Genomic DNA, 16,675 nt, shown 5'->3' on the forward strand with positions numbered 1-16,675 from the left:
AACAGGCTAGGCTGGGAAGGGTTCAGTCTCCGGGCGCCTTTCAGGAACCTGATAATCAAGTCGTGCTTACCTAGGAACTTGCCATGTACTGAGTCATGGTGGGCTGTGATAGCAGATACATACACCTTCAAGGTGGAGGGGGACAGCCTCCCCTCCAGCCTCTCCTGCAGGAATGAAAGCACTCACCAAACTGCGCACCTCTGTGGGTCTTCGGCTCGAGAAGAACACCAATTCGGGAACAAGCGCCACTTTAGGTCATAAAGTTGCCTGGTGGAGGGAGCTCTGGCTTGGTTGATCATGTCTACGACTGCAGGTGGTAGATCCACTAGATCTTCCGTATCCCATCCAGGGGCCAGACGTGGATGTTCCAGAGGTCTGGGTGCGGGTGCCAGAGGGTGCCCCGTCCCTGAGAAAGAATGTCCTTCATCAGGGGAATTTTCCAGGGAGGTCCTGTCGCTAGTAAGGGGCCACCAGGATGACCTGTTCCTCGTCCTCCATGATCTTGCACAGCACCAGTGCAAGAAGGCTCACTGGGGGAAATCCATAGTTGCGCAGCCCCTGGGGCCAGCTGTGTGCCAGCACGTCTGTCCCGAGAGGAGCTCCTGTCAGGGAGTACCAGAGGGGGGGGTCGGAGGTTTCCACTCCAGCCTCGCGTTCACGGTGGCCCAGGAAAGCATAGTGGACATCTGCTTGTCAGCCTCAGACTGGGCGAGCAGTCCCGAAGATGGCAGCCGAGGCGAGTCATCAGATGCAGCTGTGACACTCTCCGATGCAGCGGCGATGTCGTCATCCAATTCCAGGAATCAAGAGAATGCCGGCTGGCCGCGAGTCGAGCTGCACTCATTCCAAGCTTGGACGGAAGCAAGCAAGCTAGCAAGTGGGTGGTTCGTGGGGATTTACCCAGCGAAACTGAGCCCGTTGTCTTCCCCAAATCGCCTTCATCGCCAGCCGGGACGTCCTCAATCACATAGAAAGAAGGTATAACGTGGAGGGCGGCGGAAGTGGCTTTCTCCAGTGAGAAAAGAAAGCAGCGACCGCAATGTTGTCATGGCTATGTTCTCGCTCTGAGAACATGAACCATTCATAAAACGCTGTCTAGGTGTCATGCGAGGCAGCTTTTATGACCGTCAGAAGTGGAGAGAAATCAACCGCATCCAGGAACTACACAGAGGCGGAAAGACATCTTTAAAAAGACGCGTCCTGAAAAAGACTTTCAATGCCTGCTGTGTATTGCTCATTTATGAGTGGGAACTCAAACTCTTTTAGGAAATAAACTCTTTTTAGGAGGAGAAACACACTTTCAGGCAATAAAAGCACTGTCGAAGCGCCCAGGGGCGTGGAATGCACATCGTGCAGAGAGAGAGAGAACGCAAGCTGGAAATGTGCCATAGATCCAACAGCAGTGTTTCTTGCCAACAGAGGTGAGTGAAACAGTGGTGAAATCAGCTTAGCTGTTGCACAACCGTTCGGCTCCGAAGAAAAATTCTGACTGACACTCGCTGCCCTCTTCCCTTTATACCTGTATGTGTCCGGGGCAGGGGAATGCAAATTCTGTCTACCAACTTGACATTGGCCTTTTCTCAGGTTCAGAGGTACGTTTGGCGTCCCAGGAAGACCTCTTGTGTCACTTCACTCGACACAACATCGAGTGAGTGACAGAAGGGGAATATTGTTTAACATCACTTAATCAACCTGACTATATTAGGTTACACAAACAAAAATAATTTTAAGGGTTAAATCATGTAGAACTTGCTTATTATTTCTTACTCTTACAACATTTTACAGAGTGAAAGGTCTGTTTTTGAGATACTCATTGAATTTAAGTTGATATGTTTTTATCTTCATTTCTAATTTGGAAAGGTCTTTCGCTATTTGTCAATAAATCTTGGACAAGATAACTCTGATATTTGTCATATGATCATTGACTAACAAATTAATATATGGCCTGTTAATAAGTTGTAGAAGGAACTTTGACTCACAGAGTGGTCTGACAAACAGAGTAGCATATACCCAATATATTAAAGTGTATAAGGCAAAGTCTTGAGCTTTAGTGTCTTACCTCTTGGTTGCTGGTGTATTGTTGTCTTTCTTGGAGCCCAATGGAGATGGTAGTGTGCCACCCTTCTTGGGCAAGACAGTGCCATTATTGACTGTAGGCCTCAGCGGCAAGGCAGCAATCATGGGTCTAGCTGAAAGATGGATAGAATTAGATATAACACTGCAATCACGAGTCTTTTAATTCAACACTGCAAAAAAACATTTTCTTAATCAGTGTTTTTGTTTTAAAACATTCTTAAAACAATATAAATTTACATAAGAACAAAAATTTGCAAAATAAGACTTATTTCTACAGAACATGCCTTGGATTTTACAGTTTAAATTGTGTTTTTGTTATAACATTGGAAAAAAATATATTGTAAGCATAAACCTCACTAAGTTGTGTTAGATGCAAGTGCTTAAAGCAAGAACAATTAGCCTATTTTGTGATAAAAAAATTTTTTCAAGAAAACATGTATACTATTAATATGCCCTACAATTTAGCTTCTAAAGTACTGTATATGTATATTGTTATAAGTAAGCAAACCAATTCATTTCTAATGTCAAATTTTAGCTCAATCAATCAAGAGAAACCTGGAATTGACCACATGCCTCTACAGAGTTCTTTGCAACAAGCAGCAGATATGTTGTGCTTCCTAACACTGTCCCATTAGAGTTTAAGCCCTCAATAGACTCCATAATAATACATTTGTGGTGCACAGACATACTGGATAAAGAATTATTATTATTTTTTGTGCCTTTCAAATGCTTTCTGTACAAGTGCATCTACACCTGCAGTGTAACTGCTGACTGGGGATATATAGAATTTCCTTTATTTACATTACCCTACAAGTCTGCATTATTAAATATTCATCACTGCAGAGTTGCTTGTCTTTTTATTTTCCCTTATTCTGCGCAGATCAATGTGTAGTGTGTAGGCAGTAACACAGAGATACAGTTGAGACAGATAAAAGAAAGAATGAGGCGAGAGAGCAAGCGAGAAAGACAGGAGTATTTTTTTTTTCTCAAACTGCAAACAGATCAGCCTGCATGGAGCGTCAATTATTATGCAGCAGCAGATAACAAGTCAGCTCACACATTTCAAACAAGCAGAGAAGAAATGGATAAAATGAATGTGTACTATTTGAGTCAAACTTACATTCCTTTAACAGTTTAATGGATTAGTCTGTGGCCCCAGGTTAACATTTGGTAGCATAAATCCATGCAGTTTGGCTAATTTGTGTCTCACTCTAAGAATGAGTGTTTTTTAAAACCAAACCTATCAGGCGGTAAAGAAATGTGACTCTAATTATCCGCCTTATCCTACAGTTCATAGGATTATGAAGCTGTGATAAATGTTCATGTTGAGCAGATAAAGGAGGAAGTGAGAGCCAGTTTCCACAGTTCACATGAGTCCATTTTATTAACGAATAAACAGCAATCTCTTTTCAGCTTCACTCAAAACACAAGAGTGCTTTTCAGCTTCACTTAAATAAAATGTCCGCTTTTTAGCTACACACAACAAAACTCTCTCTCGACAGACAGATATGAAGACACTGGTCTGTCTTTCCCTCTGTCTGTGAACTGGCCGTTTTTGATCTCCCTCAACCTTCACTGTGAACAAAGTGGCAATTAGCCACAATTCATGTCCTTACCGCTTTCTCTCTCCACAAACGGGCACTCGACCATGCCCTCACCTCAACATATCCACTCAACCCAACTCAGGCTGGGGGAGCCCTCCGGACTGCTCCCCCTCCTTTTCGGTAGAGGAAGTCTGCGACAGCCCTCTTTGCCCCTGGTCTCTGGACCACCTCGAACTTAAACGGCTGGAGTGCCAAATACCAACATCGGGAATTGGCATCTTTCATACGGTGTCTTAAGGGACTGTTCCACCATTTCCGGGGGGGATCGGGATAGGTCGGAAGAAAGGAGAGGAGGGGGCGGGGGAGGGACCACAGAGAGAGAAAGAGAGAGAGCGGGGGCAAAGGCCATCCGGGTACGTTGCTAAATGGTCCTCCGCCAAATGTACTGCATCATCCAGTGACGCCAGGCAGTGGCACTGGACCCACTCCACTGATCCTTTCAGTAGTTGGGAGATGAACTGCTCCAGCACCACAAGATCGATGACATGCTCAACGTCACTGTGCTCCTCAGCCTGCACCCATTGCCAGCAGGCGTCACGGAGCTGTTGAGCGAAGGCAACGGGGCGGCCGACATCGCTCAGCATCAGGGAACAGAACTGCTGACGGAGCTCTCTGGACTTGCAAGATGGCTTTCTTCAGCTCGGGCTATCTCAGGAGGTTGTCGATCGGGAGCTGTTGGGCCACGAGTTGGGCCTCGCCTTCTTAGGCCTCGCCCTCACCTCCACAGAGGTCTTAGTAAAGCTTTGTTTATAAATTAAGATACTAAAGTCGGCAAGCCAAGATTAATCTAAAAGATTACATTTTAACTGATAATGAATTGTGAATGTATCGATTTTTTTTTTGGATTCAATTTAATTTGGACCTGAATTTCAGTAAGCACACTGACAAGTGTCTTAATGACTAAGTTTACATGGGCACCAGAAAGCGGCTTATTGCGAGAAAACAGCGTTCTGATTTACATGCACTGTATAAGAGTACTCTTTACTCCTGTATACAAGTGGATCGATCAGTAAGCAGCTTTCTCTACAGCAATGTAATTTTCTCACAACGCTTGTGTAAATAACAAACATGGCATCCAAGATAGACTTTGCTATTTTATTCTCCATTGTTTCTCTTTATTTTCTGATATTCCAGAGCTGTTGCTGTGTTTGTTTCCTTCACTTTCTATCACGACCTGCAGCTTAATTGCACTGCAATAGTGCAGTTTCCCTCTTACATAAAACTCTGGGATTTCCCCAATAAATGAGCGCATATACACAAACGTGAGGGACAATCAATATTTTACATTGGTGTGTACAAATTGGTATAATTTATAGTGCATGTGATTTCTCCACTGTACATCCAGAAATGTTGAATTATTTTAGCTGTGTTCACTTGTTGTTGTCCTATAAGGTTTGTTATCCCTGTCTGTTCCACACACGCACACTCTTCAAACATCCATAAGAATAGCGCTTATTCGTTTACATGGCCACATTAAGCTGTGTTCTCTGACAAAAACCTAGGTGTGTTAAACTACATTCTCTTATTCCCTTAAGTGAAATTAGGGATGCATGACATTTTGGTGACCATACTGGTATTGGCCAATATTTTATTTATGTTGGGCATCTTTTTGACTGGGCCAATATTGGACAAAGATTTATTTGATCAAATTCAAAAAGAATAACAGGGATAACAAGGTCAAATGGGGTAGACCTATCATATCATATTGGTTAGCAGCCATAACATATCAAATAATTATAAGCTATTGGTATCAGCCAAAAGTTCTATATTGGTGCATCACTAATTGAAATATAACCTCTCATTGTGCTGGCTTCTGTAGAAAGGTCCACAAAAAATAATTGGCATATTCTAACAAAGCTGTTAGATATAATGGAAATCCACAACTGAAATCAATACGTCACAGATAGAAAATTAAAACCATTTGTAGTCTACCAGGTGACATAAGTTGCAGGGTGCGTATGTGTGTGTGTGTGTGTGTGTGTGTGTGTGTGTGTGTGTGTGTGTGTGTGTGCGTGCTTGTTTGAGAATGTGGTACCTTTGGTTGGTCCTTTTCTGTTGAGCATGGCCTGTTGCTCCTCTGAGATGTTCAGTCTCCTTACCACATCAGCCAGCGCCGACTTGAGCAGCTGAATTTCATCCTCCTGCATCTGAACCCGTTGCTCCAGGGAGGCAATCCGGTCCGTCACCTCCATACTGCTTGATGCCGAGGCACTGTCATCTACAAAACACAGACAGATGATCCTCAAAAACATAGAAAGCTTGTGCTGAAATAATGCTGCAACCATCTGATTACTTAATTAGCAAGGCAATCATAGATTTAGAAAAATTTATTTTTCTCAGAGTTCCGAAAAAATATTTATAACAGTTATTTAAAAGACTTTTGCGTATAGTCTTTTTTAAGGTTCCTCTTCTTATCAAGAGCCATTTTGTCTGTGCACTGTTCTTAATTTGGTTTGTTAGAGCTGAAAAAGTTCTTAATGTTACATTATACTGTAGGTTAAAAGGTCAACGGATTGCAAAGGTGGTTTTCTGAAGTACACAAAAAGGAGCACTCAAACTAAGCCACATATTAGTGTTCCATCTAGTGTTTGTTTAGATAAAAAAAACCAGCACTGATGGATGCAAGAACGGATACTGTGTGAATGGCTCTTTATATGTGCGTTATGCAACTTAAAAAAGGTGCTCCACAGGTATCAGACAGCAAAGCCCTTTTTGGTTCTAGTTGCAAACTTTATTTTTAAGATTATGAAATATAAACTGAAACTATGCCTCCCATCACAAATCCCACTTTGCAATTATCCTGTCCATTCCAGTTTAATGCCACCGAAGGTGACCAGCAATTTTCAGCAGGGTGCTTTTGAGAGTCAGCAAAGGATGGCCTAGCATGTCCCTCTGCATCACATATAAACACTTCAGAGAGAGAGAGAGAGAGAGAGAGAGCACCATTCCCTAACAGCTGCTGACCCTGAGAAAACTGTTACTCTAAATCTGTCTCTCGCTTTCTCCAATACCACATAACGGACCAGTTACTGTAACTGTTTGTCAGGTGATTAGATGGCTTTGTAACATCAGTGGTATGAAACATTAATGAAAACTAGCACTCAAAACCCCTCCCTTAGAAACTGAGTTTAAAATCTTCATTAATAACACTGACAGGAAGCAGATGGCAATTAAAGCAGTAAAAAAAAAAATTAAACATAGCACTGTTTTTTGGTTTTATGAGATTCGTTCAGTTGGGTGTGTCATTAAAACTACATCTGTTGGGATCTTGCTTCTTGCGCATTATACTTACAGTAATATCTTTTTTATATAATGAAAATCTGTGAAGTTCAGGCTGAGGACGCTTTCTTGTATGTGGAAAATTCAAGGCTGGGGAAAAGCATATCAAAGAAAGTAATGCATCATTCAAATCTACAGGGAGCATCACATTACCATTACTGTGGTTTATATTAGGCAAAATCCTGAGCTACTGCTGAGAATTGCTTTATTATCCAGTATAAGGAAGTACTCAGTAACTGTCTATATTGTATGCTGTATTTTATCAGGCTGCAAATCATGTAATTAAATAATTGACGGATTTCTCTTTAGACTGACAAAGCTGTGTCAGTCAGTGTTTGTTTATTGGTTCTGCCAAAATGCATTGGATTAATTTCACTTTTTAAACTCGGTGAATAACTTAGTTGCAGAATGAAATTCAGTCACGGTGTTGCTACTATGAATCATATCAGCTTGAATAATTGAAAGATGGGAACTTTCAGGCAAAATACAAAATGTATCTAAAACTGGAATTTAGATAAGTGCCTGCCTTTGCAAACATTCAATCACCAAATGTTTCTCAACATCAGCTGAGCTGTATAATTATACACACACTTCAGCACACCAGCTCAGCTCATTTAATGGCCTCCAGCCATTCCACTTAAAATTCAGTTGCTCCCCTGCATAAGCGATCACAGTTATTAATGTTCATTGGTGAACATTCAGATAAAAACAAACCTGCACACTCTAGCTCACCTTTCCCTTAGACTTTCAAAGCCATCCAAAGGCCTTGTAAAGATGATCCACAATTAAATAATTTGAGTGAAAGTAATAAAGGTAATAAAGAGCAATTCAGCTTTTTTATAAGGAATGCATTATGCATTATGAATACAACTGTGCAATTAAAATCAAGGGAACATGAAAAAGCAAAAAACTGCACACAAACTTCAAGACAAACCTGTCTGACAAATAAAAATTAGCTACTAATAATTAGAGCCGTAAATGCATGCTGTTTGCCTCTTTGAAAGATGCAATTAATAATTGATTGAGGCCTTCCCACAGCTACGACTGAATCCTGCTTTTTAAAAGCTCAATGGGGAGATTGTTCCGTATTCTCCAAGTACAAACTCAGTTTTCAAAGCTTTTGAAGCTGCTGGTAACACAGTACAATCGAAATACAATCGAAAATGATCATCCCTATGCCCTACTCACTCCAGAGGACAAAGCTCTTGATGTGGGTACTCTGAAGAGAGTGTGGCACTACAATTTGAATATACCCTTCACTAAAGGTCTTGTAAAAGGGCCCTTTGTGAAACAAATTACTTTCTTACTTTTGTTTGGAACAACCCTTCGAATAGTGTCTCCTTCCTGAAGTGCCCTTCAAGGGCACAAGAACACAGTTTGAAAAAAGCCCATAGTTAATAACCAGCATAATAAATGGCTGTCACTTCTACTCAATAGCCTAAAACAGCACCCTGTTCCCTTTCCCAATTCAAACATTTAAGCACCTACAGCAACTACAACAGTACAAAATTGCACGAGTTCTTGGCAATTGAGCATGCAAACACACAATTAAGCACATATATAATTATATTGCTTCTAAAATGCTAATGCTCTCCATTGACTCCTCAGCTACGCATGACTGCAGGTGTGACTTAAGGAGGGAGCATCCTGACCACATTAAAAAGCATTAGCTGGAATATATCAGTGCAGCATGAATGGGGAGAGACTGCAATTTTGTTCTCGTTCATATAGTGGAAAGATTGGCAGGCATCCATATCGAACAAAGTGTTTCAGAAATCAAATGAACTGGTCAAACTAAGGATACACTTCCTTTTCCATTGTCTCTTTATCTCTGTCTTTCACCAACTTCCTCTGAATTTAATCTCATTCTATTTCAATATGTTTTGATTGGATTAAATTGGACATCAGCCCATCTCTGGCTTAATGTTTCACTGTAAATGGAAACTGTGTTCACTATAAAACTAATCCTATCTCATACTATCCTAGCTAGATATTATCATTTAACGGGGCAAGTGAGCTGGACATTGAAAGGCATAAATACACATCAATGAGTGTATATGAGCGTGCATACAGACAGAGGGGCCGGTTAGAACATTTTGGTGGATTATCAAAGCAAAATGAACTCTCTTTAATCTTTTGCTCAAAGCGCTGGGTCTGATTAATAATACATCTTTAGTCTCTCACTGAGTCTGAACCTACTAGCTGGCTCACTCAAATGCTGAATAAGCCCTTAAATGGGTCTCAACAGCAGCAGGGTACAAAGATTTGGGGGGGCGCGGACACTCTCCCGGGGGGGCGCGAGTAGGCTATGATGGAAGGGAAAAAAAACTGGAAAAAAAAAATTTTGGGGCATATTTTTTTATCACTAAACTACTGTCATAAAAAGTTATAGTTTTGTATATACATAACTCCTGAATAAAAATTAAAATGTGTTTGGACTGATTTAAAAAAAAAAGTTTTGAACAAATTTGATTGGTTTGTCGATAGTGAGCGCAAATGCAGGTGATAAGCATAAGCGGTTTCATTAAGCGAGTCATTGAGTCGTTCATTCAAACGATTCGTTCAAACGGCCCATTCATCGAGAATGAGACAGATGTTTGTGAATGGGTCATTGAATCTTTGACTCAACCGATTCGTTCACAACACTGAATCATTCAAAACACGATTGAGTATTGCTGTGAGATGCGCTATGCTAAATAAATAAAAATACATTGTTGTTAACAGCAATATCTCCAAGTTTTGTTTTTCACTGTAAAAATGTCATGATTTGCCAATGCAAAGAGAGTGCCGCCACCTTTTTTTTTTTGTCAAAAGCGACAAATCCAGCGACTTTTACTGGTGTTTTTGGAGACTTTTGTGGTGTTTGGAGACTCGAAAGCACGAATCACTGCAGTTAGGCCTACTGTGCTCAACGAACAGCGGGTGCTACCGTGAGCCCCTCTCCCGTCCAAAAGCACTCACAGGCGGTCAGTCTCTCAGTTGCCTCGCACAGCAGTCAGAGCAGAGAGGAGACACACACCCCTCAGCGTCCAGGCTGCAAATGAATCGCGCATGCGCATGGCCGCCGCCGTTCCCGCCCTGGCTTAAAGCTGCGTACACACTGCCAGCGACTTTATCGCTGCAGGTCGCCAGTGGCTGGCGGTGAAGTCGCTAGTGGGTGTTCCCACTACTGGTTGCCTAGTAACGTTTATAAATGACATTCACGGATGTCATTCCATTGCTGTTGACAGCGAATCTCTTTTCTTGCCACTAAAAACAAACATTTTGGAGGGAAAAGACTAAATATAAATGGAATCAGTACATAAAATGCTTTATATCAAAGATGAATGAGAAACAAGTCGTGCTGTTTGCCAGAGTGGCTGTATATCTGCGTGAAAATGCAAATGTCGGTCTGTCTGGGTCCATAAAATCCCGCGATCTCAGATACACCTTTCCACGCAGTATTTTTCTTTAAAATGTCCTTGTACGTGGGAAGAGCCATATCATAGAGCACTGGAAAATTTCTAACAGCAAGAATTAGCCTTTCATCCATCTTTCCGTTACTGCAGGAGAGAGAGAGAGAGAGAGAGAGAGCGAGAGAGAGAGAGAGAGAGAGATCACGTGAGCTCTCCCGTCATCTCTCCTATTGGCTGTCGCTTCCGTTAGTCGCTCCAAAGTTGAACTTTTGGCGCTAGATGTGGGCGTGTCCAGCGACGCGACAAAGTTGAGAAAAGTTCAACTTTGGAGCGACTAACGGAAGCTGACAGCCAATAGGAGAGACGACGGAGAGCTCACGTGATCCTTCTCTTTTCTCTCAGCTCCTGCAGTAACGGAAAGATGGGTGAAAGGCTAATTCTTGCTGTTAGGTTAAATGTTCCAGTGCTCTATGATATGTCTCTTCCCACGCATAAGGACATTTTAAAGAAAAATACTGCGTGGAAAGGTGTATCTGAGATCAAGGGATTTTATGGACCCATACAGACCGACATTTGCATTTTCGCAGCAGATAAACAGCCGCTCTGGCAAACAGCACGCTTTGTTTCTCATTCATCTTTGATATAAAGCATTTTATGTACTGATTCCATTTATATTTAGTCTTTTCCTACAAAATGTTTGTTTTAGTGGCAAGAAAAGAGATTCGCTGTCAACAGCAATGGAATGACATCCGTGAATGTCATTTATAAACGCTACTAGGCAACCAGTAGTGGGAACACCCACTAGCGACTTCACCGCCAGCCACTGGCTTACCTGCAGCGATAAAGTCGCTGGCAGTGTGTACGTAGCTTTAAGGTGCGTACACACTGCCAGCGTACATCGCTGCGACAGCGACTCAATACCATTCATTTTCAATGCGAGCACAGCGACTTCGGCGACACGAGCTGTCGCGACCGTTGGCGCTAGATGTGGGCGTGTCCAGCGACAAAGTTGAGAAAAGTTCAACTTTGGAGCGACTAACGGAAGCGACAGCCAATAGGAGAGAAGGCGGGAGAGCTCACGTGATCCTTCTCTCTCTCTCGCTCAGCTCCTGCTGTAACGGAAAGATGGATGAAAGGCTAATTCTTGCTGTTAGAAATTTTCCAGTGCTCTATGATATGTCTCTTCCCACGTACAAGGACATTTTTAAGAAAAATACTGCGTGGAAAGGTGTATCTGAGATCGCGGGGATTTTGTGGACCCAGAAAGACCGGCATTTGCATTTTCGCCGCAGATATACAGCCACTCTGGCAAACAGCACGCCTGGTTTCTCATTCATCTTTGATATAAAGCATTTTATGTACTGATTCCATTTATATTTAGTCTTTTCCCTCCAAAATGTTTGTTTTTAGTGGCAAGAAAAGAGATTCGCTGTCAACAGCAATGGAATGACATCCGTGAATGTCATTTATAAACGTTACTAGGCAACCAGTAGTGGGAACACCCACTAGCTACTTCACCGCCAGCCACTGGCGACCTGCAGCGACAAAGTCGCTGGCAGTGTGTACGCTCCTTTACAGAGCGGGGTATAAATGTAAATGTTCACTCACTCTCACACAAAAATAAATCACTGCATTTAAATTGACTCACGACATAGCTTTCCATTCACACTAGTCTAGTCTCTTGCCAAGTTCGCATGTGCCAGCTCTCGCTAGTCTTATCAATCTCGATTTACATAGGCCTTTACTCATAAACCCCAACATTCTTTTTAAAAACTAAACCCACAAACATTCTTTTTTAAGATTAGATCAAATCTCAGCCCTAGCCAGTATTTTTTTTTTAACTGCTAGGCAGTAGCTAGCTACACTTAGCTAAAACTACCCACTACCCACTAAGACACACACACACACACACACACACACACACACACACACACACACACACACACACACTGACGAGGACTACAATCATTAAATATTAAAATAAAATCTGAATTGTCTGCAAAATAATTATTTTGTTCATTTATTTAAAGATTGTGCCTAAGTCCCGACTGATTAGCCCCTGATACGTCTCTCAACATACACCACACACACAGTTACATATTGCCTAAACTTTATTGAAAACACATCAAAATGGAGAAATTTCTTGTGAGGACCAACAAGCCAACCGACGCACCACCAGCTGCAAAAAAGCTTCGAAGGTACGATGAAGCATACCTGCAATTTGGGTTTACAGTCACGGCTGATCTGAGACCTCAGTGTGTCGTGTGTGCCGAGGTGCTGGCAAACGACAGTATGAAGCCCTGCAAATTAAAAAGGCACCTCGAAACAAAGCATGCTGGCATTAAAAAATAAACCAGCTGAATATTTTAAAAGAAAGCTTGATGGCCTCCCTCAGCAACAGGCAACCATTTCAGTGCACAGCACTGTGTCTAAACAGTGTTTGGAGGCATCGTATGTAGTGGCCAAAAGGATCGGTAAACTGGGTAAACCGCATACAATCGCCGAGACTCACATTTTGCCGGCAGCGCAAGACATGTGCAGTATAATGATGGCGATAGTGCAGCAGCCAAACTCGGTGCAGTACCACTGTCCAATGACACAGTCGCAAGGAGAATTGTAGACATGTCCAATGATATCAGAGAGCAACTGATAGAGTTCGTAAAAAAGAGTCCTTACTACGCGCTGCAGCTGGACGAATCCACTGATATTGCTGGGCAGGCACAGCTCCTCACCTATGTCAGGTATCTGCGGGACAAGGCGATTGAGGAGGATGTCCTGTTTTGCCGGCCTCTTCAGTCGCACACTACAGGAGAAGCCATTTTCAATGTCCTTGATATTTTGTATTCAATGTCCACACTCTCTTGTATGAGCTGCGAGAGGAGGTGAAGTGGTTTTTGACAGAAATCAAATCAGATCTGGCGAAGCATCTGGATGACACTATGTGTTTTGCGTCTCTGTCCTATTTAGTCGATATATTTGACCGCTTGAATGGCCTCAACTTGTCTTTGCAAGGCCGCGAAACTCATATTTTGCTCCTTGCAGACAAAGTGCACGCCTTCACACAAAAACTAGACCTCTGGCATGGCCGCATCAGTCGAGGGAACTGCGACATGTTCCCCAGCCTTGCAGACTTTATCACTGATGCAGGCACGTCACACGATTTCTCCTCCCTATTTCAATCAGCGTCTGAGCACCTGTCAGCAATGAGAAAACAATATGCGATGTACTTTAAAGAGGATTATTGCTCTTTTGCGTGGGTTCGAGATCCGTTTGTGTGCACAGCAAACGAGCTATCAATTGATATGCAGGAACAGCTTATTGAGCTGAAGAGTGACAGTAGACTGAAGGAACTCTTTAGCTCCTGCCCTCTTTCGTCATTCTGGGCAGCATTGATGCAGGAATACCCTGAACTCTGTGACGTCGCCTTGAAGATTCTCCTTCCTTTCGCGTCGACATATTTGTGTGAGGCAGGCTTCTCAAAAATCACTGCACTCAAAAGGAAATACCGCAATCGTGCACCAATCGAGGATGATTTGAGGCTATGTTTATCAAACATTGAGCCAAGAATTGAGGATCTTTGCAAGGCAAAGCAGGCTCAGGTCTCACATTAACATCACCTACCAGCAAGCTTCTGTAAAAAATGCAGATGATGCCTACTATTAGGCCTAGTAATAATAACAATAATAAAGCATAAATTAATATCAGAGGTCTGGTGCCAATTCCCAATTATAGCAATAGCCTAGTAATGATAATAGGCCTACTGATGATGATGATAATAATAATAATAATAATAATAACAACAATAAAGCATGTAACCTCATATAATTATAGAGCAATAGCCTAGTAATGATGATAGGCCTACTACTACTCATAATAATAATAATAATACCTGCAAGCTCACATTAGAAGTCTGGTGCTACTGCCAATTATAATAATAATAATAATAATAATAATAATAACAACAAGAAAGCATGGGGCTGGGCGGGGCGGGCCCCAACTGCAATGAGCCAGCTTTGGGGGGGCACAGCTTCCAAAAGGTTGAGAACCCCTGTCATAGAGGATCAGTACAATGCAGATGATGTAGTACATTTCCAACCTAAACTCTTGGGGAAAATACAGTATATTTTTAGTATTCAATTTGAAGTCAACACTTTTTCTGTGCCACTTCATACATCAAAGTCTTCGGGGAAATGCATGCTCTATTCCTAAACCTAAAAAAGCAGCATTTTAAGGCATCATAGGTGTGCTGTCACATGAAGGCTGTTCCAAAAGATCTTAATAGTACTGCCTCCTAATATACCTTGTTTCAGCCAAATTAATTTCCTGGAGGCCTGGTTAGCTCAGCAAGTAAAGACGCTGACTACCACACCTGGATTCACAAGTTCAAATCCAAGGCGTGCTGAGTGAATGCAGTCAGGCTTCCTAAGCAACCAATTGGCCCGGTTGCTAGGGTGAGTAGAGTCACGTTGGGTTAACCTCTTCGTGGTCGCCATAATGTGGTTTTCACTCTTAGTGGGCGCGTGGTGAATTGTGAATGGATGCTGGGGAGAATAGCGTGAAGCCTCCACACATGCTAGGTCTCCGCAGTAACATGCTCAACAAGTCACGTGATAAGATTGACAGTCTCAGACATGGAGGCAACTGATATTCATCCTCCGCCACCCGGATTAAGGCTAGTCACTATGCCACCATGAGGACAATGTGCGCATTGGGAATTATAGGAGAATTATAGGAGAAGACTCAGAGCTGTTATCTTGGCAAAGGGAGGTTGCACAAAGTATTGAATTAAAGGGTGCCAATAATTGTGCCACACATAAATTTGACAAAGAAATTTGTTTTTTGATAAAACTTGTGTTGTGTTTGGAATTTTTTATATATATATATTTGAGGATAGATTTTTGTGAATGTTTTGTATGAAAGCCCAACAGGATAAACAATAAGGATATATTTTTCACGGCCTTCTTTTCTCATATTCTAACAAGGGTGCCAATATTTTTGGCCATAGAGGTATAGGGGTAGGAGGAGCTGGAGATTTAGGTGTCATTATGCTAATGCAAAATTATGTTTTTCTATTTATTTGTCTTTCATGCGCAGTAGACAAGGGAGTTTACATTACATTAGGTAAGAGGTTGACGGCATAAAGCCTATCCTGTCATTAGTAAACTGATGAATCAAAATTGATATGTAAATGGAGCAATGTAATCTGCTTCCGTTCAAAAAGCATCCAAAAAAGGCCAAATGGAGGCAAAATGAAATTTGCCTCCTTCCGCATTCATAACCAATAATTATCAGAGGTAACCATTCAAGCCAACCAGCTTTCAGTATCAGATTTACGTTTCATCAAAGCTGATTATGGATAACACGGCACGTGAAGATGAACTTTCAAAATATTCCAAAATATGGATGGAATAAAAGTTATTGGAAGATCTAAAAACATGTGGAAGACATGATCATATATACTGCACATTTAGCGCCATAAAGCAGTGGAGGATTTAGTTTGCCTACACATACAGTAGCTTAGAAGGTGAGTAGATGTTACTGTACATGGAATGGGGCCATCCATTTATATATAAATTGATCATAGTCAGTGGTGCAGCGTCATTTGTTCCATTCATTTGTTGTTTTTACAAGCATTGAGTTGGTGATCGGAAAGTGCTGAGTTGATAAGCCGAAATAATTATAACCAGGCCTAGATTAAATCTTTGCATGCAGAACTCCACAGAATTGTGACATCTGTCATTCAGAACATTTCTACGCATTCCATTCCCCATCTTGAGCATGTTTATTAAATGTTTTTTTTTTAGCCATCAATAAGAGTGTAGTACTTCCAGGTCTATTTAAATTTTGTAGTACTTCCAGGTCTATAAAACATTTTGCTATGTTTAAACCCCTTGCACACAATTCCTAAGGTTTTCCCTAAAATCAGTGCAGAAAATGCTTAAAAAAAAGTCCACAGATTCCATCTAGGCCTGGTTATAATACATTGAAGTTATCAAGTCTATTTCAGTGAGATGACATCTACAGGTATCAGGGAGAGGACATCATCAGCATGTGAATGAGAGCATAATTACCAGCATACCTATATATAGACCCACTGTATTCTTTTATTGGTTTGATCTTTCGATACTAATTTATATTTTTGCCTCCGGAAAATTCCATCACAGACCACCACTGAGCGCATGATCGGAAAATTTAAAAAAGTGAATACATGAACATGCACAGTAGGGACACAAACATGAGGAGCATGCACACTTGAAGCTCAGTTACATATACTGCACTAAAATAACTCAGAAATCTGCTCTAAATGTCATGTTTATAATT

General features: G+C 41.7%; 1 protein-coding gene across 1 annotated transcript in view; it reads right to left on the reverse strand.

Moving 5' to 3' along the window:
* Window positions 1-16,675, reverse strand: part of LOC127662536 (echinoderm microtubule-associated protein-like 1) — a 63,649-nt gene that overhangs the window by 31,957 nt on the left and 15,017 nt on the right. Inside the window, 2 exon segments of the mRNA XM_052153756.1 lie at window positions 2,060-2,189; window positions 5,716-5,898. Of these exon segments, the coding sequence (XP_052009716.1) occupies window positions 2,060-2,189; window positions 5,716-5,898 (313 nt within the window).

Source organism: Xyrauchen texanus, chromosome 22, assembly GCF_025860055.1.
Source record: "Xyrauchen texanus isolate HMW12.3.18 chromosome 22, RBS_HiC_50CHRs, whole genome shotgun sequence".
Taxonomy (NCBI): Eukaryota; Metazoa; Chordata; class Actinopteri; order Cypriniformes; family Catostomidae; genus Xyrauchen; species Xyrauchen texanus.